At 36.9% G+C, this 24,705-nt stretch overlaps 1 protein-coding gene across 1 annotated transcript in view; it reads left to right on the top strand.

Annotated features, from left to right (window-relative positions):
• The first annotated feature begins 809 nt into the window (after window positions 1–809).
• The window catches only part of DACH2 (dachshund family transcription factor 2), an 896,917-nt gene continuing 873,021 nt past the window's right edge, over window positions 810–24,705 (top strand). Inside the window, exon 1 of the mRNA XM_032330772.1 lies at window positions 810–1,518. Coding sequence (XP_032186663.1) covers window positions 1,007–1,518 — 512 coding nt within the window. The 5' untranslated portion in view covers window positions 810–1,006. The remainder of the gene's footprint in view (window positions 1,519–24,705) is intronic.

The following is a 24,705-nucleotide window of genomic DNA, read 5'->3' on the forward strand; positions in this document are numbered from 1 at the left end:
TTTTCCTTTCAATTTTAGCCAGGGATGGGACAGGATCATCTTGAAAGTAAGGAATGGAGACTGAGTTTATTCCAGGACAGTGATGGAAGTACTTGTAAAATGAAGCATTCGTCCACCACCCCAAACCGAAGTTCCTCAGCTTGTTTTCCCATGTGATCACAGGTTCACTGCGCCTGCTAATAGTGCGCAGGAGCGGGTTAGCAACCTGCAACTCCGATTTGAGCGCGTTTTTGGATGCTGGTTCGTCTGTGCGCCGGTTTCGGAGAACTCACACTAAGAGCTCTAGATGGCCGGAACTGTTTACTTCTGAACTCACTCGAGTGCTTCTCCTGGAAGCAGGGCGAAGCTATCTCAGCCCCTCAGAGTTTGGGAGCAATGTGCAAAAGGAATTGGGGCGGTCACCACCCTTTCTTGAATTGAACCCAGGTGCAGGGTGGCACAGGGTTGCGAGAGACACGTACTGGAGTCCCGCTTTTGTGTTTCCACCTCAAAGCCAGTGGAGCATGCAGGGGGAGGGGCTTGTAGCCTCCGCCACTTGGAGAGCTCTGCGTGATAATTGGCCGTTCTCCCGTCTGACGGCTAGGCAAGAAGCCGAGGAACTGTACCGCCCCCTTCTCAGGCTCCATCCTCCCTAACCAGCGAACCCAGAAAGGCCTCAGGTAGTTGGGAGGCTGGCCAGGGAGTCTCCACCTCCTTGAGGGGAGCAGCCATTCGGTGCGCTTGGGAGCCGAAGGGGGCGGGATCCATTGGCTGGGGGATGCTGCCAGTCTCGGAAGGGGGTGTGTTGGGGGTGGGTTCTTGGACAGCCGCGCGTCCGGGCTACTCGCTGTTCCTTGGGTGGTGGGTGAGCGTGAGCGTGTGAGACTGGCTCCTGTAGACTTGATAACAGTTTGGAGAGAGCAGAGCGCGCCAGAGAGAGCGCGAGAGAGTGAGGGAGCGAGTGCGAGCCTACCTAGAGGAAACGGGGCGAGAAAACAGGGCCCGAAGACCTACGGTTTGAGACTGAATGACCATGGCTGTCTCCGCACCCCCGGTGATCTCTGCAACTTCCAGCGGAGCCAGCATCTCAGGGGGCTTATTTCGGGCAGAAACCTCGTACTCGACTCCCGGAGAGCCTTCTCGTCTCACACATAATATGATCAACAGTTTCATGGCCAATAACCACAGCGCTGCTGGTGTTGGCGGGATCGGTGGAGCCAGCGGAGGCAGTGGCAACACTAACACCAACGAGTGCAGGATGGTCGACATGCACGGTGTTAAGGTGGCTTCATTCCTGATGGACGGTCAGGAACTGATTTGCCTGCCGCAAGTCTTTGATCTCTTCCTGAAGCACCTGGTGGGAGGCTTGCACACGGTATACACCAAGCTGAAAAGACTGGACATATCCCCCGTGGTGTGTACTGTGGAGCAGGTCCGGATCCTCCGCGGTCTGGGGGCCATCCAGCCTGGGGTGAACCGCTGCAAACTCATCACCAGAAAAGACTTTGAAACTTTGTTCACCGATTGCACCAATGCCAGGTGAGGTGTTCATTTTTTAGTTTGTTCTCCCCCTCCCCTTTGCCTTCTTTTGCATGTTTCATCACTCTCACCCAACTTTGCAGAGTGTCTTAACTAGCTTGCCTCTACTGTAAGTCGGTGGGGAAAGAGGACTAGAAGAACTAATTACCCATCCCGTCTAGTCCTCGCTCAGTGGCAGGGCTTGGGTCCAAGATAAGACCCGCACAAACTTCAGTTTGCTCTCCTCTACTGAAGCTTTACAGCTTTTTGCCCATATCTTGCATGGGCCACTGACTGCTTGTGGTTATTTGTTAATTTCTCTACGTGGTTTTCATTCCTCTTTTGTGGCCGTACGGGTAGAATAGGTTTTCTCTTTCTCCTGAACACAGACACCAGGGACTTTCTAGGGGAGAAAGCTGGCAGAGCTGTAAACTGGGCTTCTGAGCTAGCAATCCAGAACACAGCATTTGGGGGATGGATAGGGTCGGAAGTCTAGGATCCATCCCAGAGGGTGATTCGTTCCCCATCATGTGTGTTTGTTGTGAGAGTAGATGAGGTGTGTGATGGTGGTGGTTGTGGTGGTGTGTGGATAAATGTGCGCGCGCACGCGCGCGCGCGTGTGTTTGTGAGTGAGAGCAGACAGAGACAGAGAGATTGAGAGAGAGCAAGAGAGCGCGTTCAAGAGAGAGCGTGCCTATGAGGACGTGTGCATATGCCCGCTGTGCAAAGCTCCTCTGTTCACAATACAATAAAGTCGATGGATCCCATTTTTTAAAAAAGAACAACGACAGATGTCACGCTCCTGGGATCGTCCCTTTTGGGTCATCTGCAGGGGGCAATGTGGGGCATGAAAACCTAGGGCTGGGAACTGGATGAGGGTTGAAGGAGAAGTTGGAGAGGATGCTTCCAGCTCTTCTCCCCAGGCCAGAAGTTGGAAGGAACCTTTTTCCCCAAAGAGAGGGTTTCTTAAGTGATGATGACCAGCTTCTGTGGTTGTAAGTGTACCTCCTTCATAGGACAGTAGAATAAATGTTCATTGGCATATGTCCATAAGTAAATTGTATTCAATCTTTCTCAGTTTAAAAATAAAATAAAATAAACTATATTCAAGATTATTTTATTTTTTTAAGGACCTGTGAATTAGTTTTGTACTGTTTATTCCATCTCCAGTGTGGTGACATCTGGTAGGTGTGTACACATTTGGCGTACAAACCAAGAAACAAACCATCATCAGGTTAAAGGGAGCAAAGGGTTTTGTTGTAAAACAGCACGACTTTTGTTCATTTTGTGGAAAACTTCTGCAGAGGTAGACTTTCTCACAGTGCAACTTTAAATCATAGGAACCCCTTTTTACCAACTTAAAGGAACTCAGTTGTCAACATCTGTGGTAAAATCCAAATTACTATGTAGAGTTCAAGTATACTGACACCTTGTAGACAAACTGTTGCCGACTGCTACAATAAGGTAATGCTACAGAACTTACAAGGTAACCTTTTTTCCTCCACAGTGTCCTGTGTTCTGGCAATTAAACAGAAACCTGTTTATATGAGAACTTCTAGGTGATTCATATCTGGGGTTTACAAACCGGTTTATTAGATAAAATTTTCTTAAGGTAGATAGATGGTCTTAAAACAGAAAGGATAACTGCTCCCTTGATAAAATAAACAATTATAAGTTGTAAGAGTAGAATGGAAATCTTATTTTGACCACAAAGCACTTTACAAATACATAAACTCAGAAAGTTACCAGGACCTTCAGATGAGGGCCATCTAATTCATGTGTTGCCAATTCAAAAAGACACAATTTAAACGATTGCAGAACTGAAATCCTATCTTTCCCCTCTTCTTCTCTTCCCCCTTTCTCTCCTCCTCACTCCCTTCCTGCTTCTCTCTTACAAACACCCACTATTAAGGTGGAACAATTACTACACACAGGAAATTTGTCCTACTTTAATAATTAATTTACACATCCTTGAGCAAAATCTATGACTTTCATTTTTAAAAATAGATTAGTATTTTAATGTGACTTTGATGCTTTCCTCTAAGTAGAAAGTTTTCTTTAATTAATTTTTATTAGAGCTACTTGCTGAAGGGAAAAATGATAAATTACTCTGTATCAAGAGGGAGGTGTTCTTATAGTATTTTTGGACCCTATTGTGTGATATGTTTTTAGGTTATTATTTTAATTCAGTTAAGTTTTATTTACTCCTTATCATAGCATTTACAATGATAACTTTTTTGGAGGGCTTATATTGCTTTTATGTATATGCATATATAAAGACAATAGGAGAATATTAAAAATATAAGAATAAATATGTATAAGATATAATGCCAGTGTCTCCTTTTGCATTTATTTCTTTATGGGTATGTTGGTGATTAACATGCATTTTCTATAGGTTTGTTACGAGTGTTACAGTATATGATTGTAAAAATTTATTCTAGAAATATTAGAAATATATTCTATGAATGCAGCCCATGAATGGAGATGAGGAAAACTACCAGAAATACACCTGTATTGCTATTTCTAGATAGGAAAAACAACAACAACAACGAACACTCCACAATATCTGGGGAAAATCTTCTTAATGGTAAAATAACATTACCAAATTTTATCACTGCAAAATGCCCTCATAACCATCTTAAAAACTTCAAAACATGATAATGCTTATAATGGATGCTTTATGACTTTAGGTAACATTATTTACAGAAATGTGTACCTTAAATCATTCTCAACATCTGAATGATTTTATAAAATTGTGAAATTATTATTTAGATCAACATTATTTCTATGACTTTTCTAGTCAGTGAAAAGAAAGGTGAGGAATGTAAATAGGAATGAGACTCAAGAGAGACAAAATAAGTTAGATAAGACATGAAGCCAGTAAGAGAAAAGAGATGTAGGATATGAGCAGAATGATGATGCTATGAGAAGAGGTGAAAGATGGATCAGAAGAGCCTGAAGAGATGCTCAAAGGAATGAGCGATGAATCAATGGAGACTTGGCTAAAGAGGATTGTCACTGAGGACTCATGACTTAATTCTTCTGGCTAAAGGGGGATGCAAGGAAAAAGTATATATATGTTCAGTGACTGGAAATTCTCATATCCTATTCTTATTTGAGAAAAGAGATTCATCTTTATCTCCCGATGAATGAATTTCCATAATGTATTGTTCAATGGGAGGCCTATTTGTAATGGTGTCATTGGCAATTTTCTTTTCCTACATAATAAGCATTTCTTCCCCTCTCTGTCAGTTAACTAAGGGAGAGTACAAGTCCTGACTTAGGGTATTCTAATTTGGAATGCTTCCTACACTATTCCAGAAGACACAAGATAGACTATTGTCAAATTGGTCATTTTCAAAGACCTTAACATATTGCCACTAAGTGGTATTTGGGTTCATTCAACTGGGGACATATTTTTATTAATGTGCATGGAAGAAAGGTGAATGAATAAAATACATTCATGATTGTTTCTTTGAAAGTACTGAGAGTCACAAGAACTCTATCAGTGCTTTATACTGTTTTGTTATTAGCTAATTTTCAAAATATTCAAACTTGTCTTCCTAGAAAAGAAGTTGGAAAATAATACCTGCCTTTGCTACTAGAGAATAGTTAAGATGAAAAACTATACATTGGTCTATTAAATAAATCGAACTTTTCATCCCTGCAATTCCAAAGGGCTATGCAATATTTTTTCCTTGATTTTTTTTTTTTTTTACTTCAGAAACTAATTGTAGGGAGATTATTCTGAAGATTTTTAAGAAAATGAAAGAAAAGACCAAAACCAAATGAGAAAAGTCTTTTTTTTTCAGCTAAGACACTGTAATTTTTCTTTTTAATGTCTTGTGGAGCAAAACTTGGAATTCTTAACATCAGAGAAGGCAGATTCAGAAAGCAAACGCCTAAAAATCTCACTCTCATGCAATGGATTTTTCTTACTAAATTCTTCAAAGTTTAATGCAACAATAAAATATTCAATTAAAAATTGGTATTCAGGGGCGCCTGGGTGGCTCAGTGAGTTAAAGCCCCTGCCTTCGGCTCCAGTCATGATCCCAGGGTCCTGGGATCGAGCCCCACGTCGGGGTCTCTGCCTGGCGGGGAGCCTGCTTCCCTTCCTCTCTCTCTGCCTGCCTCTCTGTCTGCTTGTGATCTCTGTCTGTCAAATGAATAAATAAAATCTTTAAAAAAAATTGGTATTCAGTAATATTCAATTAAAAACTGGTATTCAGTAAATGTGAAAAATCAGCCAGCACATTTTAGTGTTATCTCTTTTTATCTACCTATCTATATAAAAGTAACATTGTTAGATTTCATGATCAGTATTTGAGGATCAACTGATTAAATGTTATCCAGTCATTTATGTATAAATGAATGCTTAGAGAAACAAGAATGTATGATTAAGAGAACATTTAAATGTATTTGGAGACATGAGTCAACATATATTCAAATGAGTAAAATTCAGTGTTTTTAAATTAAATTTAAATTATCCAATTGTGATTGTTAGTTTGACCGTGTGAACAGAATATAAATGGGCATCATTCATAGAATAACTTTATGTGAACTCTGACTTTAAAATAATTTAAAAGTACTTTCAAATACAAGAAATACAGTTTTTGTAAGTCCTCAACGATTTTGGCTTTGTATTGACACTGGATGAATATAGTTCATAATCCACACAGAATAGCAATTTACTTTAAGAATTGATGTTTTCATTCATAGGAAAGTTATACAAAGTCAAATTTTTGAAGAACTTGCAACACTTTCTTGGGCTAATATTTTTATGACAACATTTGCAGAATAAAACGATTTTAGAAATTAATCTGGGCAGTAAATGCAGACATTTTATTTCATAGGATAATGAGGGGATGGTCGGTTTGTCTATTAAAAGCAGTTACTTAGTCGTCATTGTTGTCTTTTATTAGAATGATGTAAAGATTATAATTAAAATGGTTTAGTCCTATGCCAGTGCACAGAACTTCCACATGTACATCCATTTTATTTATTTATTTATTTAAAATATTTTATTTATTTATTTGACAGAGATCACAAGTAGGCAGAGAGGCAGAGAGAGAGAGAGAGGAGGGGAAGCAGGCTCCCTGCTGAGCAGAGAGCCCTATGTGGGGCTGGATCCCAGGACCCTGAGATCATGACCTGAGCCGAAGGCAGAGGCTTTAACCCATGGAGCCACCCAGGTGCCCCTGTACATCCGTTTTAAATGCACACTTCTACATAACCAATTTATCTAAATACTTGTATTTATCTAAATACTTGAGTTGGATTTAATATTTGTCCAAGCACTCATTTATTAGGTGATAGATATTACATTAAAGATATGATGCATATTATGATGGAGAATTTCTTGGGATATTTATGTGTACTATTACCCTCAATGTATAGTGTTCCAATAATTAGGAAGTGATGATCTTCAGACATTAATGTTTTATGTGTTTTCATACAAGAAACCCCTAATACCTGTCGAAAATATTGTCTGAATTATTTGATGCTTTCTTAAGTAATCTGATTCTGTCTGAATGAAATCCCTACGTGCTTTAAAAGTGCTTCTAGCAGGCAAATATAATTGTGAGAAACCTTAATCACAATATATTATGTTTCATTTGACAATCTAGATCTTCAGGGTCACTTCATGTGGTGCGCTTAGAGATACAAATGATTTAGGTTTATCCACGTTATACATTTCAAATATGTATTGAAACCACCCTAATGAACCAAAACTGAAAATATTGTTTTTGGAGAAAGGACATCAAACCTTTCCCCAAAAGCAAAACATTTAGGTATTAATGATATTATTGTTGCATGTTCAAAAGGTCTTCGGTAGCATTTTTTTCCCTTCCTTTTCTTCCCTTTCACCATCTCAACCTGCAAAACTCTTCACTGTCACTTCAGATCATACAATTCTAAAATGATAAAACAACATTTAAACACATTTGCTTTGGAAGGGAAATTGAGCATTTGCACCCAATAAGCCTGATTGTGGAACTGCATGCAAATTGTGTTTTGATTTATCTCTTTTACACTTTTTTCCATTTGAATTGATCTTGCATTAATTTCACCAAGCGGCTGTGTGAGGCTGCAGATGTTGCCCTGTGTTTAATAAATCAATGAGACAGATCTGAATGAATCACTTCAGATGGATTCTCTGCTCGGTTTGATGTCTAGATGTTATTCTTAGCTTGTTATCATGACAGATGCATTAATGTTCCCATACACTGCCAGCAATGTCAAAGAGATCGAAGCTTTTAAAGTGGCAGCATCCCTTTTTCCATTTTCTGCTAGAACAACTAAATTCATTTTATTTTATGTAGGAATCAGAGAAAAATATAAAATCAATATCATCCCATGAGTTTCTTCATGGGAAAGATGCTTAATTTTCATGCTATATTAGCTATTCCAAAACGGTGGAAATTAATATGTTAAAACCTAAGTATAGTGTAGTTGCTTAAAAGTGCCCCCACATTAATATTTAATCATGGTAGGAAAAATGAGAATAAGTAATATATGATTGGAAATTATGATTAGTGACATTGAAAGTGTCACTATAAATAGAATAATGCTATATCCAAATTGATTACAGAAGGGTGTTATTTTTTTTTAAAAGATTTTTATTTATTTATTTGACAGATCACAAGTAGGCAGAGAGGCAGGCAGAGTTGGGGGGAGGGGAAGCAGGCTTTCAGCTGAGCAGGGAGCCCAATGCAGAGCTCAATCCCAAGACCCTGAGATCATGGCCAAAGGCAGAAGCTTCACCCACTAAGCCACCCAGGCGCCCATAAATGCTACTTTTATAATTTAATTTCTCGAACTGTAGAAAAGCATAGACACACAAAAAGAAACTTTATTATAACTCTAGTGAAATTTATTACCTACCTGCATTAAATATCATGGCGACTATAATTTATATCATTTAACCCAAAGCTTCATTACCTTGGTTTTAGGAGACAGTCAATTCTGTTGGTTGTGAAATATTTTGAATTGAATGTTGTAGGTGTTATAACTTTTTAGTTAATCTCTGATATTTGAAAATACAAATTTTTAAAAGGAGATTCAATTTTTCTCTTGTTCAAGTTTCTGATGAATATATATTAAAATAAGCCAGAGGTAGGCTTTTAGAGGTAGTTCCTCTTTTCAGCATTTACAGTATTTTTTCCATCATAATGTTGTCAGTTTTATTAAAATAGGAAAACAGGAAACACTGTTAATTGATACTGTTGAGGTCTCAAATTCTTCAGGAGAAATTTTATCTCCAAAGTTAGGCTACTTTTGGAAGATTAAGATATAGGCTATGATCTATAGTCTAAGTTTAAAGAGAAATTTATAATGAAGTTTAATGAAGTTATGTACAGGAGTGTTTTTTTTTTTTCAAATTTTGCTTGAAACATGGGAATGTGTTCATGAACATTTTTAGCCACATCTTTCTTTAGAGCTTAACTTATTTATTAGCATTGATGGAATCATTATATTGAGAATGTGAATATAACATAGGTAAATTGAATATAAGTAAAGAGCAAATGGACATATTTTCACTACCTATAATGATATCTTTAAAAAAGAACTGAATTTATTACATAAAAAAGCTTGAATTTGTAATAATAATTTCTAAGGAGTAAATTTTAACTTTAGTAATATTCATTGCAAAACTTCATTAAGCCCAATATTGTGTATATTTTAGGCACTTAATTCACATTTGTTAAATGAGTGCAATCATGTACACACACACATTTATTCCTCATCAGAACTCTTTGCACAAATTGCCATTCCTTTGAAAAGCTAGGAAATAGTTACATAAGGTATGCAGTTATTAAAGATACTAATCTTGAAATTTTAATTCCATTATAAAACCATTTGTAACCAGGCCATAAACTTTTCACAAGTATACATATAAAGCTATCAAAATCTAAAATATGAAATTAGGATTTTGAACTGAAATATATTTTTAAAGTAAGAGTGACTTCTTGATATTTCCTTTAGTGAAAACCCACAGAAGATGCTCTAATATTATGAATAGGCAAGAATTAGTAAGTAAGACAAGCCTACTACCGTAAAATCATTCCCAGCTATATGGATTTATACTATTTGATATCAGTACCACCCCTATTGACAGTTTAGTTTTGATAATTCAAACAGAAAATGCATATTTATCCAATAAGGGTTGGTAAGAAGAGGGTTCTCCTCCCTTACCTGTGTATAACTCAGGAATAGAAAATGCATATTTATCCAATAAGGGTTGGTAAGAAGAGGGTTCTCCTTCCCTGTGTATAGCTCAGGAATAGAAACACAATACAAATACCTAAGTATTATGATGTACCTTTTTCCTGGATAATCTAAAGAGCCATTCAGTGCAACATGAATTTACATGATGTATCCCCCCATCCATTTAAAGGAATAACTTATTACTTTCAGATGTAATTAATTTTGAAGAATGAAATTTCCTTTCATCTAGGATCTCTGAGGTATAAACTGCTCATATATATGTACTATCTTGACCCATTTAAATTATTTATTTTATTAGAGCAAATCATGGTGAAAACTTTGTAATTATACTACTTTGTAATTATACTACTGAAGTAATTATGCTACTGAAATTTTATATAGATATATCTATGTATATATTTATAGTGTAGGAAAGTTTAAAAATAATGAAATACAGTATTTTTATTGCTATATAAACATTTTATTCTTAAACAAGTTGACTGCTTAATAGTGTATAATGTAGTGTGTATGTTAAGGTATAAAACATTCAGTTGCCATTGTGGCTAATGATCTTATTAGGTTGCTGGCAACTGTTAACTCGTAACAGCGTTTAGGCTACATTTAGTGTATCTGCTATTTATGTGATGAGTTAAAAAGGAGAAAAAAGTGATATTGATCTGTCTCTGGATTAAAGTTTGAAAATGGGCAACAGCCTGAACACAAAAGGCTTTTTTTTTATGATTTCTCAGCTTGCCATTGATCTCCTAGTTTTATTGCATTCATTATTTATTAAAAGAATTTGCAAGCTAAACATAACGTTAAGCTAGTTTGCACACAGGGACCACACTTAGGAAATTGAATGGAAATTGCATTAGAGATGAACATCTGTGCTATTTTTCCACTCATGTGTTTATGGTTTTGTATAAAAGGTGTATTGGATTAACAGTTATAACCATTATAGCTTACAGCAATATGTTAGATTCTGAGCTTTTAGTTATTTTGGAAGAAGTCTTGTTTCTTATTTACTTGTCTAAACGAGCATAGTAATAACATCACAAACAATATTGGAATAAATTTATTTTATTATATTTACTGAATGCATTATCTACATTATGTATCAATTGTGAGATACTCTGCTATATTGAAGTAAAAACATTTAGAGACATATGCATAATTATCATTTAATTATACTTTCTCTTACTGGCTTTAGGTAATAGGCTACATAGGTGCAATTTACATATTACTCATTTTAAGAATGTTGAGTTTAGTGCCATATTAAAGCACACCAAATTCACAAAAACTATATAAAAACTTTAATATGACCATCCATAAAATGTTATTTTTTAAAAAATTTTATTATTTATGTATGTTAGGCCTTGATCCTTCTGGAAGGATAATAGCCATATAGACACTGAAGGCTTGCTCCATATAACACTATGAACAAAAGGGTACAATATGATTCCCCTCTTGAATTCAATCCAAGGAAATTTATTTACAGAAACTTCAGTACTTCAACTGAAACAGTTCTCCACAGGGCATAGTTAGACCCTCGTGAATATCTTTTTTGCAGTGTTGTCTTCAATCTGTAGACATTTGGAAAACTCAGTTTATCAATTTAATTATTGGGTTTAAAATAAAATAAAAACCTCTTCACAATCATTTTGATCTTATAATTAGACCTGCCATTACTCTGTGTGTGTGTGTGTGTGTGTGTGTGTGTGTGTGTAGGGTATACTATGTGGTGCCAATGTTTTAGTTGCTGCAAACAGAATGAAGACAACAGTCTCTTCTGTCATGGGGCTTACATTCTAGAATTCTGCTGTTTTTAGCTTAAGGTCCTTAAACCATATATCTGTCCACTTTATTACGTTTGCTAAATTGTGAAATCTTTGTGGTTACAAATTTTTTGCCACATATCCATTGTTGAACACTTCAATTTCCTTTCTTGTATCTGCCTTGTGTTGTATCGGTAAATGATAGATTTTTTTTTTTTTTTTAGTTTTTAGAATAATACCAGAAAAATTCAACTAAAAATAGTTACTGAGATATAAAATAAAATATTTTAGTTTTATGAATGTATAGAATTATTCATGTTATAAATACAATACATAGCAAGAGGAGATTGGAATAAAACAGGTATTTCTGCTCAAGAATGGCTATAGTTAATAGACTTTAGTATCTTTTCTCTGACATATTTGCTGAGTCCTTACGATATGAGCCCTTAAAAATTCATTAAATTAGTCATTCCGTGAGGCATGTTTTTGTAGTAAAATGTGCAATCATGGATTAAAAAACAAGGTTTTCCCCCATGTTAAAATGCATTCTTTCATTTGTGTTAGAGTTTTAAATAGATCCTCAAGCTTAGAGTTTGCTTTGCTTTGCAAGATTATTTGCAAACATGTGTTAATTAAATGTTTAATATTAACAATAAGCCTGCTGCTTTGAAAATAGCCTATGATCTGCTAAACTTCTAAATTTATTTTGTAAAAGAATTAATGAGTAGCCTCTAGGTTTTTATTTGAGGAAGACAAAAGGGGAATTTTTTTTTTAAAGATTTTATTTATTTATTTGAGAGAGAGACAGTGAGAGAGAGCATGAGCGAGGAGAAGGTCAGAGAGCGGAGAAGGTCAGAGAGCGAAGCAGACTCCCCATGGAGCTGGGAGCCCGATGCGGGACTCCATCCCGGGACTCCGGGATCATGACCTGAGCCGAAGGCAGTCGTCCAACCAACTGAGCCACCCAGGCGTCCCGGGAATTTTTTCATAGAAAAAAAATTACTGCATAGTTCATTTTATGCATAGTACACAGATTTTATGTCTCATTTTATAAGCCAATTAGAATATTCAGTTTGAACATACACACTATATATGTGTATGTATATAAAGTTAACTGATAATAGATTAATTTACATATAATTATGTATTATGTGTTATTATATACATTATATATGCACATACAATGCATTATTATATACACATATATAAGTATTACAAACATTATAAACATACATATATATGTATAAAATATCTCCCAAGTTATTTCATTTGTCACTTCATTTCAACAAATATTTAGTAAGTACATACTCTTCATCTGTACAAGGCTACTTATCAAAGGGAAAGTAGTGATCTTAAGAACTAGACAAATTCTTATTTTTCTTATCTCCAGATTATGTGGGTAGAGTTTTATTGTTACGTGGTTAACTCTCAGCTAACCTACATTAATGCAAGGAACAGCAAATGATGTATGCAATTCAAAATTATGGAAAATTAAAGTAACATTAATTAGACTGAAGTGCATTTTAAAATGTTTATGGCATATTTACCTGTCTAAATATATTTTGCTTATTCTACTATCAAATTGTATTTATGTTTTATAAGTATTCACTGGTGGGGAGATAGCCTCAAAACATGCTAAGGTTGAATTAAATCCAAAATTAAATGATTCATATAGGAAATACCTAAAGTGAATAAAACACAAGCAGACATAGAACATACATGTTACAGTTAACAGCAGTGTACTGGATCATGTTGGTCATTAACTAAAGCAGTATATTTGGCTTGAATTTATTCTTACGTTATCTGTGGAAAGATCTGTATACTTAATGGATATATTAGTCATTACAGCTATTAGCAGATCAAAACCTGGAAAACTGCATGGAGCCAATTGTTGATTTTAACATGCTTTCCTATGCTTAGGTCCCCTAAATAACTGTCTTCCATAAGCTAAACCAGCATTTGTTGACAGAGAAAATGGCTTTTGGGTTAAAGCACATTGATGAGTGTAGCCCTAAATCATTTTTGTAAAGTGTTCTATTCTGTGACGAGAACTTTTAATCGATTTTCAACTTACAGTTTTAAGAAATGGAACATCATATTCTTAATGCCGGTCATGTCCTGCAAGAATGGTCACTTTGATGATGGGCACATGATGGGCATATGTTGAACACCTTGACCTCTTCTGAAGAGTGTAGTAACCACTCCAGAGCTTAGTTGATAGAAGTATGTGTGGCATATCTACTTTTTCTTTTTAAGATTTCATTTATTTGTTTGACAGACAGAGATCACAAGTAGGCAGAGAGTCAGGCAGAGAGAGAGGAGGAAGCAGGCTCCCCGCTGAGCAGAGAGCCCGATACGGGACTTGATCCCAGGATCCTGGGATCATGACCTGAGCCGAAGGCAAAGGCTTTAACCCACTGAGCCACCCAGGCACCCTGCATATCTACTTTCTTATGTTTCAGTTGTTTTAGATGTGTCCTTGTCATACCAAAAGACTAACAAGTTTTTGTTATTTTGTTATTAACCTTTTTCATAGGTTGTGTGATGTTTCCCTAATCTCCATGCTGCCAGGGTCTAAAGCTTTTCTTAATCTTTATGATTTAGTTCCATTGAATTGAATAATTGCTCTTCTATATGTTGTTTCTTTTTCAAGAGTGCTTTCAGTGTTTAAGTGTACATAAAACTCAAGTAATGCCCCTTTTAGATATTTTTCTTTAATAGTGGTATTTGTCTAATGGATTCATGTTCCATCAAAATAGACACAGTGGAGCTCACACGTGTAATGTTTTCTGTCCGGTAAAGAAGGCTTTTTTTTTTAAAGATTTTATTATTTTTAAGTAATCTCTACATCCAGTGTGGGGTACATTAAGATCAAGTTTGAGATCAGGAGTCGCACGTTCCACTGACTGAGCCAGCTAGGTGCCCTGATTAGGAAGGCTCTTGCTTTAAAGATAGGAGTACTGTAATTTGGGTCACATTAGCATTGATGCAGTTGCATGTGGGCATGGACAAAGGAATGAAGCTAAATAAGGGTGGAGAAAACTTGATGAAAAAATATTTCTCATGGAAATATTGAATGGATCAGGAACTAGCTGACAGATGAGAGGTAGGCAGTATAGTGTGGACTGATGAAGACCTTTCACAAGGGTTTTTAAATGAATTATCCCCTTTAATTGAATTCATATTATTTTAGTGGGTATTTTAAGCATATTCATGAACAGGCACAGAAAGCATAAAAAATATTAGCTGTAAATACATATGTAAACACTAAAGGCAAATGTGGAAATGTCTTTCTATTTGAGGTAAGCTGGTGGCATTTGAAACCATAGCAAAATATTTGAATACATCTTGTCACTAAAATATTTGTTCACTATGCTAGTAAATGTTAATTTAATTTCTAAAATATTTTATACAGCATCCATTTATATTTCTTCTGTAAGTTCCATTACTGTTACTGGTCTGTTAGCCTGAATTTAGTTTGCCATAGCACATTTTTAAAACACATGTTGGGGAGCTTGAGGGATGTGCATGCATATCTATGACCCTGCAATTGCACTCCTGGGTATTTACCCCAAAGACACAGATGTCGTGAAAAGAAGGGCCAACTGTACCCCAATGTTTATAGCAGCAATGGCCACGGTCGCCAAACTATGGAAAGAACCAAGATGCCCTTCAACAGACGAATGGATAAGGAAGATGTGGTCCATATACACTATGGAGTAGTATGCCTCCATCAGAAAGGATGAATACCCAACTTTTGTAGCAACATGGACGGGACTGGAAGAGATTATGCTGATTGAAATAAGTCAAGCAGAGAGAGTCAATTATCATATGGTTTCACTTATTTGTGGAGCATAACAAATATCATGGAGGACAAGGGGTGTTAGAGAGGAGAAGGGAGTTGGGGTAAATTGGAAGGGGAGGTGAATCATGAGAGACTATGGACTCTGAAAAACTTAACTGAGGGGTTTGAAGTGGCGGGGGTGTGAAAGGTTGGGGTACCAGGTGGTGGGTATTTTAGAGGGCACGGATTGCATGGAGCACTGGGTGTGGTGAAAAAATAATGAATACTGTTTTTCTGAAAATAAATAAATTAATTTTTTAAAAAATAAAAGTCCAAAGAAAAAAAAAACAAACACATGTTGACTGAATTTTTTAAAAAGGGTTACATTTTGCCTTTGGGTATGTGTGTGAGGTTTTTATTGTATTCAGTAATAACTAAGTGTGCATTTTAAAAAGTAATTTGAACACTGCATTCAAGATTTATTTAATGAACATTAAAATTTGTTAAAGAACATCAAAGTGGCATTTTTGTCATTTTTGTATTTAATAAGAACAGTAAAGTTTAAATATTTCCTCCATGCCTTCTGCCTGAAAATATATCTGGAAGTTTAAAATTACTAGCTAGGTATAATAGTAAAACCTTTACATGTATATACTGGTACATAGTTTATATAGTGCTTTCATATATGTTAGCTTGTTTCATCTGATCATTAGGATAGCCTGCTTTTACAATTTTGTTTTGAAATTTCTGAATTTTTGTAAACAGATGGTGATCATTTTACAACATGGTACTTCTGGGGATCACTTAATCTTATTTAGATTTTTTTCACTCCATGCTAAATCAGTATCATCTATTGTTATAATGAAACTTACAATGCTTCTGGGGAATAATAGTACCTCTTGTTTCTGCAGAAACTCACAGGCTTCAGAGCTTGTTCATATACTATCTGCATTTATCCCCACAGCAACTCAATGAGGCAAGTCCCCTGATCGTGAATTTAGGTGAGAAAATTGAACTGTAGGCAAGTAAAGGGAATTGCTTGAGGCCATATAATCTAGTACAGGCAGGGCCAGTTCCTGATTCTAAGTCTTCTGTTGTACCTCTTCTGGTATGCTGTACTTGGTATGTTGTCTCTGAAACGGAAAGTCTTGCTAGATGAATATGAGCAAACAGGTTTACTTAGATAGTGAATTGTTCCAGTTATTCATAGAATTATGGAAAAACTAGGAGGGGGAATTAGAAATAAGCAAACTAGTAGGAGAGACAAGCACTACACAGGAGCTTCCCTAGAATGTCTTTAGGTATTCTGCCATTTAATGATGAAGTTTTCAGAAATGCAGTAACTAGACTCTCTGGGTGGTGACTTAATTTGATATGTATGTACAGGGAGTTTTAGAAACCAATAAAAACTTAGCATTTTTGAATGGAAAAGTGAAAGGAATAATAGCAATTCCAGAAAGTGTATAGAGACTGTGGTAGTTCATCAAAGCATAATGTTGAAGGAATTGATGAAATTGGGACCTAGGGGCACCTGGGTGGTATCTGCCTTCAGCTCAGGTTGAGATCCCGGGGGGGGGGGGTCCCTGCTCAGCGGGAAGCCTGCTCCTTCCTCTTCCTCAGCCAATCCCCCTGCTTGTGCTCTCTTCTTAAAATAAAACAAAACAAAAACAAAAAACAAACCCAGGAACTAGTTACTAAAAAATATAAATTGTCTCTTGTGTTCAGAATACTGTGCTAGGATCTGTGGGTACCTTTTGAGAGCTTTAAATTTTATTGTAGAGCAGGGCATACACACATAAAGATTATGTCATTCATTTATTTATTCATTCATCCATAAAATAGCTATTGCATGTCTATTCTGTGTCAGGCATCTTTTAGGTGCTTGGGATACATCTATTAAAAATAAACAAAGTCGGTGCACCTGGGAGGCTCAGTTGGTTAAGCATCTACCTTGGGCTCAGGTCATGATCTGAGGGTCCTGGGATCCAGCTCCGCATTGGGCTCTCTGCTCAGTGAGGAGCCTGCTTCTTCTCCCTCTCCCTCTGTTTGCCTCTCTCCTACTTGTACTCTCTGTCTCTCTCTGTGTCAAGTAAATAAATACAATCTTAAAAAAAATAAAGTTCCTTGCTCTTGGAAAGGGGGTTATATTCTAGGGTATGGTAATGTGGATGGAGGAAGACAATAAACAATATGCATGATAAAGAAGTCAATTATATTGTACGAAGGTGGTAAGGTGGAAGTGTTATGGAACAAATAGAGCTAGGTGAGGATATGGGGAAAATTGAAGTTGGTTGAAGTTTTAAATAGAATGAGTTATAGCCCTCTTTGAAAATATGAACTTTGTTGACAGACTTGAAAGGGAGGGAAGTTAGCTATGCAAAATCTGAGGAAAGAGTGTCCTACACTGAGGAAACAGTTTGATCAAAAGTCCTAAAGCAGAAGCATACCTAGCAGTTTTGAGGAACAGTAAGGAGGCTAGTGAGCTGGAGTGGAATGAGTTGAGGGGATGAAGAGTAGGAATAAGATTATAGTGGTAATGGCGGGGGTCATACAGGACTCATTAAGCCATTTAAAAAAAATTTTGAATGAAATAAGGAGTCACTGCAGAGTTTTGAGCAAGGCTATAACAAGATTTGACTTAGGTTTTTAAAGCATCACTCTGGCTGCAGGTTAAGAATAAGCTTAATTAAAGTAGGGCAAGGGTGCAAGCAGTCAGAATGCCTTTGCAATGAACTGGGAGAGAGATGGTGGTGGCTTAGACTGTAGTGGTAGAGTAGGGGTAGTTAGAATTAGATTGTGTGTAGGTTTTGAAGGTAAAACAAATAGGATTCCTGATGAATTAGACACTGAGTGTGAGAGAAAGAAAACAGTCATGAATAACTCCAAGATTTTGGTATGAGCAACTGAGAAGATTCAGTTTCCATAATTTCAGGAGGGGAAGGCTATATGTGGAACAGATTGGGGGAGAAAGTTCAATAGTTCAGTTTTATACTTGTTAGCTTTTAGATGATGATGATGATTATTATTATTATTATATTGCTTTTTCAGCACAGATGTAGAGTGGCCATTGGATAAAGAAGTTTGGTATTTGGAAGAGACAGTATAAACTTAGGACAGGAGTGATAGTAAATAGAAAAGAGGCGAGTTTCAAAGATTGAGTCCTGAGTCACATCAACTCAAAGATGATGAAGAAGAGGAGGAATCAGCAAAAGCCTCAGAAAGAAAATCCAGTAGAATGGGAAAACAAAACAAAATAAGAGAAAATGGTGTCCTGAAGCTAAGCAAAGAAAATGTATCAAAAAGGAAGGCTTGATCAACCATATCAAATGCTGTGAATCAGCAAAAAGCCATGAGGACCAAGATTTGACCATTAGATGTGACAATGGAAGTCACTGGTGATCTTGAGAGCAGTATGGGTGGAAATACATGAATGAAAAGTCGAGTGACATGTGTTTAAGAGAGAATAGAAGGAGAGGAATTGGAGACAGAGTATAGACAACTCTTGCTAGGGATTTGCTGCAAAGATAGCATACAACTCAAGGTGGGAGGGAGTAGCTTGAAAGCAGGGATCAGTGGATCAAGATGGAAGACATAATAGCATTGTGCAGTCAGCAATTTTCCAGTAGAAATTTTAAAAAATTTATGTAGGAAAGAGAGAGGAATATTGCTGAAATGATATTCTTGAGTAAGAGAGAGTGGATAGGCTCCAGTGCACAAGTGAAGTCATTAGTTTTAGATAAGAGCAAGGTTAGTGCATCTACAGATGGGAAGCCTGAGTATGTAAATGGAAATTCTGGTTGATCTGGTATTGGGACTCTATGGAAGTCCCTTCTATTAGTTGAGATGACTGGAAAAGCAGTGTTGGAGGTTTGAAGAGAAAAAGAAAGTACAAAATAGCGATCTAGATGAGGAGAACGAACTATTTAAAGAGGTTTGGTATGATTCCCAGGTGAAATCAAACACCTTCTGATGTATGATCATAAATTCAAAATGGTTGGTGTGGTTGTGTGCTTTAATTCCACTTATACAGAGCTGCATCAGTACTGGTACAAAGTAGGCAAAAATTGGTTTTAATGAGATTTATGATTTTGCTAAGTGGTATGAATATAACAAAACCAGAGGGGGCCAGAGAGTTGAAGGTTTATGCAAAAAGTGATTATAATGGGTGACAATGCTTTTTAAACTGCTAAGGAAAAAAGAGGACATCAAGGATGTGAGAGACAGTGAAAAGATGGTAGTTTCAATGAATTGGAGGTTCCAAGAAAAGGTCAAAGGATTGTTGGAGTAGGAGTACTAGAAGGTGTGAACCAGAGAGATGTAGTGAGTGTCAGAGAGTAGTATGCACAAAATTAAAAAGTATGCAAGTGTTGCAGTTATTGGTAAATTATGAGGTTTAGAGTATGACCATGGGCATGAGTGGCTGAAGTAAAGAGGGCAAGATATTTAGAGGAAAGGAAGTCAAGAAACTGAAAGGCCAGCACGTATTTATACGTGGTACATTGAAATCGCTAAGGATTAAGAGAGGAGTCAATGTATTGCATTTCAAATTTTGTAGTACATATAGTAATGCTATCAGAGTTTACTTTGTTAAAAAAAACTATTTTAACTTAATTTCTCAAATTTTTAAATTAAAGTTATTGGGATTAAGAACTTAGCAAACTCAACCTGATGAAATTTTAAAAAGTGTTCCTCATTGTATTATGAATGTTTGAATATTTACTCTAACAATCCCCATTTTGCCATGAGAATGCTGTACTTTACTTAAACTGTCTTAAGAATATAGTGAAAAATAGGGGCGCCTGGGTGGCTCAGTGGGTTAAGACCTCTGCCTTCAGCTCAGGTCATGATCTCAGAGTCCTGGGATCAAGCCCCGCATCGGGCTCTCTGCTCAAGCAGGGAGCCTGCTTCCTCCTCTCTCTGCCTGCCTCTCTGCCTACTTGTGATCTCTGTCTGTCAAATAAATAAATAAAAATCTTAAAAACAAGAATAAGGTGAAAAATAATGTTCTTTAAATAATTTAAATTGTGTTTGGTTTATTTAATCTTTTTAAACATTTTTTACAATAGATAAGACAAATTCATTTTTATTATGAACTAAGTTTTTCCCCCCCAAGTTTTTATTTGAATTCTAACTAGTTAACCTACAGTGCAGTATTATTTTCTGGTGTAGAATTTAGTGATTCATCACTTATATACAACACCCAGTGCTCATCACAACAAGTGCCCTCCTTAATACCTATCACCTGTTTAACCCATCCTCCCATCTGCCTCCCCTCTGGTAACCATCAGTTTGTTATCTGTAGTTAAGAGTCTAATTCTTGGTTTGCCTCTTTTTTCCCCCTATGTTCATCTGTTTTGTTTCTTAAATTCCACATATGAGTGAAATCATATGGTATATGTCTTTCTATGACTTATTTTGCTTAGCATAACCCATTCCAGTTCCATCCACCTCATCCACCTCATTGCAATGGCAAGATTTCATTCTTTTTGAAGGCTGTACAGTATTCCATGGTGTGTTTGTGTGTGTGTGTGTATGTGTGTGCACTTGTGTGTGTCTGTGTGTGTCTGTGTGTATGTGTACACTCTTTAGCCATTTACCAGTTGATAGACATTTGAGCTCTTTCCATAATTTGGCTATTGTTGATAATGCTGCTATAAACATCAGGATGCATGTATCCCCTTTGAATGAGTATTTTTGTATTCTTTGGGCAAGAAATAAAATCTTAAGCAGACTCCATGCAGAGTGTGGAGCCCAACATGGGGCTCAATCTCACGACCCTGAGATCATGTCCTGAGCTGAAACCAAGAGTCCGGTGCTGAACCAACTGAGTCATCCAGGTGCCCCCTCCGTTTTTAACTTTTTGAGAAACTTATACTGTTTTCCACAGTGGCTGCACCAGTTTGCATCCCCACCAGCAGTGCAAAGAGGGTTCCCCTTTCTCTGCATCTTTGCCAACACCTGTTGTTTCCTATATTGTTAATTTTAGCAATGAACTGAGTTTTCTATCAGGAACATTATCAGTCCCAGGACATGTGTTTGTTGCTATTATTATGTCATATATTCATGAAGAGTAAATTAACTTCCCACTTTCATTTCAGTACATTGGTATTTTATAACAATCTGCTAGGTACAGCACAGAACTAGCAGTCATGCTTCTTTACCTATAGATGGTTCATAATGCATTCAGAATTGCAGAAACCCAATCAATGTCTATTTTTGACATCTGCTATTCTCTGATTCATGCATTATTTACCTAAGCTACCTAAACAGCTCCTGCAGTAGTTACTACTTCTAGCTATTCTTCTTAGCTATTCTTTGACTACTGGTTGGATTTCTGTGACATTGCAGGTTTAGTGATGAAGAAAGTGTTGAACTTTAAATCAGGTGCTCATGTGAAATAATTGCAGAGTAAAGCTAAGAAGTTGGTGATCTCAACAGCAATTCCTTGCTAATTATCTGGGAAATGAAGTTTCCCTGGTGGAGCTTGTGCCCAACCATTCACTTGGCATCTTAATAAAGTGGTTGGGAAGAAGGGTTTTGTCAGCATTTGCAAACTCCCATTATATTCTGTCACTGATTCTGAGTGAGTTTCCACAGCTGGAGCAAAGCAAGGGAAACCAGATGTAGTAACATCTGCTATGAAGACTCTTATCTGAGAGGGGGGAAAGCGGTTCCATGGTTAAAACTTGATTTTAGCTCTGTTGGGTTGATTTAAAATAGCCTGTTTTGGGGCACCTGGGTGGCTCAATGGGTTAAGCCTCTGCCTTCGGCTCAGGTCATGATCTCGGGGTCCTGGGATTGAGCCCTGCATCAGGCTCTCTGCTTGGCAGGGAGCCTGCTTCCCCCTCTCTCTCTGCCTGCCTCTCTGCCTACTTGTGATCTCTCTGTCAAATAAATAAATAAAATCTTAAAAAAAATAGCCTGTTTCCCTTCTTTATGTAGCACTGTAAAGAAGCATGTACATATACTTGATACTGGATTATCTCCATCAGGATAGGCTGTCCAAGGTGTTGTAGAAAGACTGTTTTAGGCACCATGACCATAGTATCTATTATACAAAAGCAAAGCAGAGAAACAAATGATTACTGATCCTGCCTGACATTTCAAATTGGATGAGATTAATCTTCAGATGACTATTTTATTCAAGTGTGAATCATTGATAGGCTTATTAAAACTGAGTAGTGGGATGTCTGGGTGGCTCAGTTGGTTAGGTGTCTGCCTTTGGCGCAGTTCATGATCCCGGGGCTCTGGGATCGAGTTCCACATCGGTCTCATTGCTCAGCTGGAAGCCTGCTTCTTCCTCTACCTCTGCCTGACTGTGTTCTCTCTTTCTCTCTATCTAACAAATAAATAAATAAATCTTAAAAAAAAACTGGATGGAAGTGCACTGGTGTAATATGAAGTGCCTAAGGAAAATGATAGGAGAAAACATTAAGGTTGAGATTCCAAGAGGAATTGCCTTCCCTCAAGAACTGAAAACCATCTTTATTTTTTTTTTAAATTTTATTTATTTATTTGTCAGAGAGAGAGCGAGTGAGAGCAAGCACAGGCAGACAGAGTGGAAGGCAGAGTCAGAGGGAGAAGCAGGCTCCCTGTAGAGCAAGGATCCCAATGTGGGACTCGATCCCAGGATGCTGGGATCATGACCTGAGCCAAAGGCAGCTGCTTAACCAACTGAGCCACCCAGGCGTCCCTGAAAACCATCTTTAAAGATCCAGCTGAAGTCTTACCTCTCCATGAGAACTTCCCTTATCACCTGCAGTGATCTCTTGCTTCTATGAAATTTTATCTGTAAGTAACTTTCCTCCTACTCCTGTTCTTCTTTCTCCAAATTGTTATGTTTTAAGCCGCATATGTTTTCTCTTTCTCCCTACTAGTTTCTAAATTCCTCAAATTCAAGAATAGTCCGATGTGTGTCATTTTATCACTCATAATGCCTGATATAGTACATGGATATAAATTTCAAAATATTTTCAGTTTGTTAGACAGTGTAACTATGATTTATTATAATTTTTTCTTTGGGAAATGTTCATATTTTAAGGAAAGTTATTGTTATACTGAAAGGGTTTATTGTTCTGATTCTGACTGAAGCTCCTCTTGAACAACAGAAACCTAGGGAATCCCTATTCTGTCTCAGATACCCCTATCTGTTCTAATTCCAATACTTTCTAAACTTATGACCATTCAAGCCTCAGTTTTTTCTTCTAAAAATGGGGATACTATTAGTTACATCACTCATGGGGTTGTTAAGATTAAATGAGATTATGTTCATAAAATATAAGAGTTCAGTAAATATTAACTTTCATTACTGAATGTGGTATCCCACTAATATGTGTGAACCCACATGTATATGTACCTTCAGAACTTAACAAAAAGGTCAAACCTCAGAATAAAATGATCCAGTTTTCAGAAATTTTGGCAACCAGTACTAAATTAACTGGTTGACTGTGAGTGACACTGTATGCACTTTATTTTCTAGGAAATTCTTGTATGTTGACTCTCTAGGCTGATACGGCAGCTGGTAGGCCATTTATTACTAGTTCTATTTTGGTGGAAAATTCAGCCTTCTGTGTCATTTAGAGTTTGTGACACATGTACCCTCCCTAGGCTTAATGAGTTGTCTGCAGATGGGCTGTTATTTATTATAGTCATGTAGAATGAAATTGATTGTCTTCTAAAATTAATTTTTCATTTGCCTCCAGCCTTCCTTTAATAGAGGACACACAGTTGCCTGTTTGCAGAAATACTGTTTAATCACATTAATATCTCAGCCCCCCAGGCTGAAGAAGATAATTGTACAAACGAACAGCAAAATCTGTATCTTTAACTTCTTTTTATGATTAAATTATGCAAATGACTTATCTCCTGCCCTTCCAAGCACTAATCATCTAATTAGGAATGATGTGTTAGAGGGATGGTTTTAAATCAGGAGAGGGACGAATGCACGAAGCAGAAAATGGGAGCGGACAATGAAACCACTGAAGGTACAGTAATGTGTACTAGATCAATCTTTGTATTTGGTATGAAAAAAGGTGGGAAGTCTCATATATATACTATACATAGACCTGACATGTGCCATCTTTCGACAGGAAATTTAATTCCTTATCTCTGATAACATCTTTTTTGAGATTAACCTCAAATTCTTAGTAAGTCAAGTGTTTCCTTCATTCTTGAACATTTAAGGGACTTAGGGTTTTTATTTTTTTCACCCAGTGAAGGAATTGGCTTACTCTTTTAATCCAGGGAGGATAATTTGCAGCAAAGAAATGGGACTGCACCTTGACTCGGAACATGCATTAGATTTTTTGGACTACTTTAACAGAAGCAGTTCCCTTTTCCATGAAAAATTAAACAAAGTCAAGATATACACAACCCCAGAATGAATATAGTCTTCCAAGTGGGGAATTGAGGTTTAAATTCCAGCGTGATCTTTTGATATGT

The sequence above is a fragment of the Mustela erminea genome, chromosome X (assembly GCF_009829155.1).
Source record: "Mustela erminea isolate mMusErm1 chromosome X, mMusErm1.Pri, whole genome shotgun sequence".
NCBI lineage: Eukaryota > Metazoa > Chordata > Mammalia > Carnivora > Mustelidae > Mustela > Mustela erminea.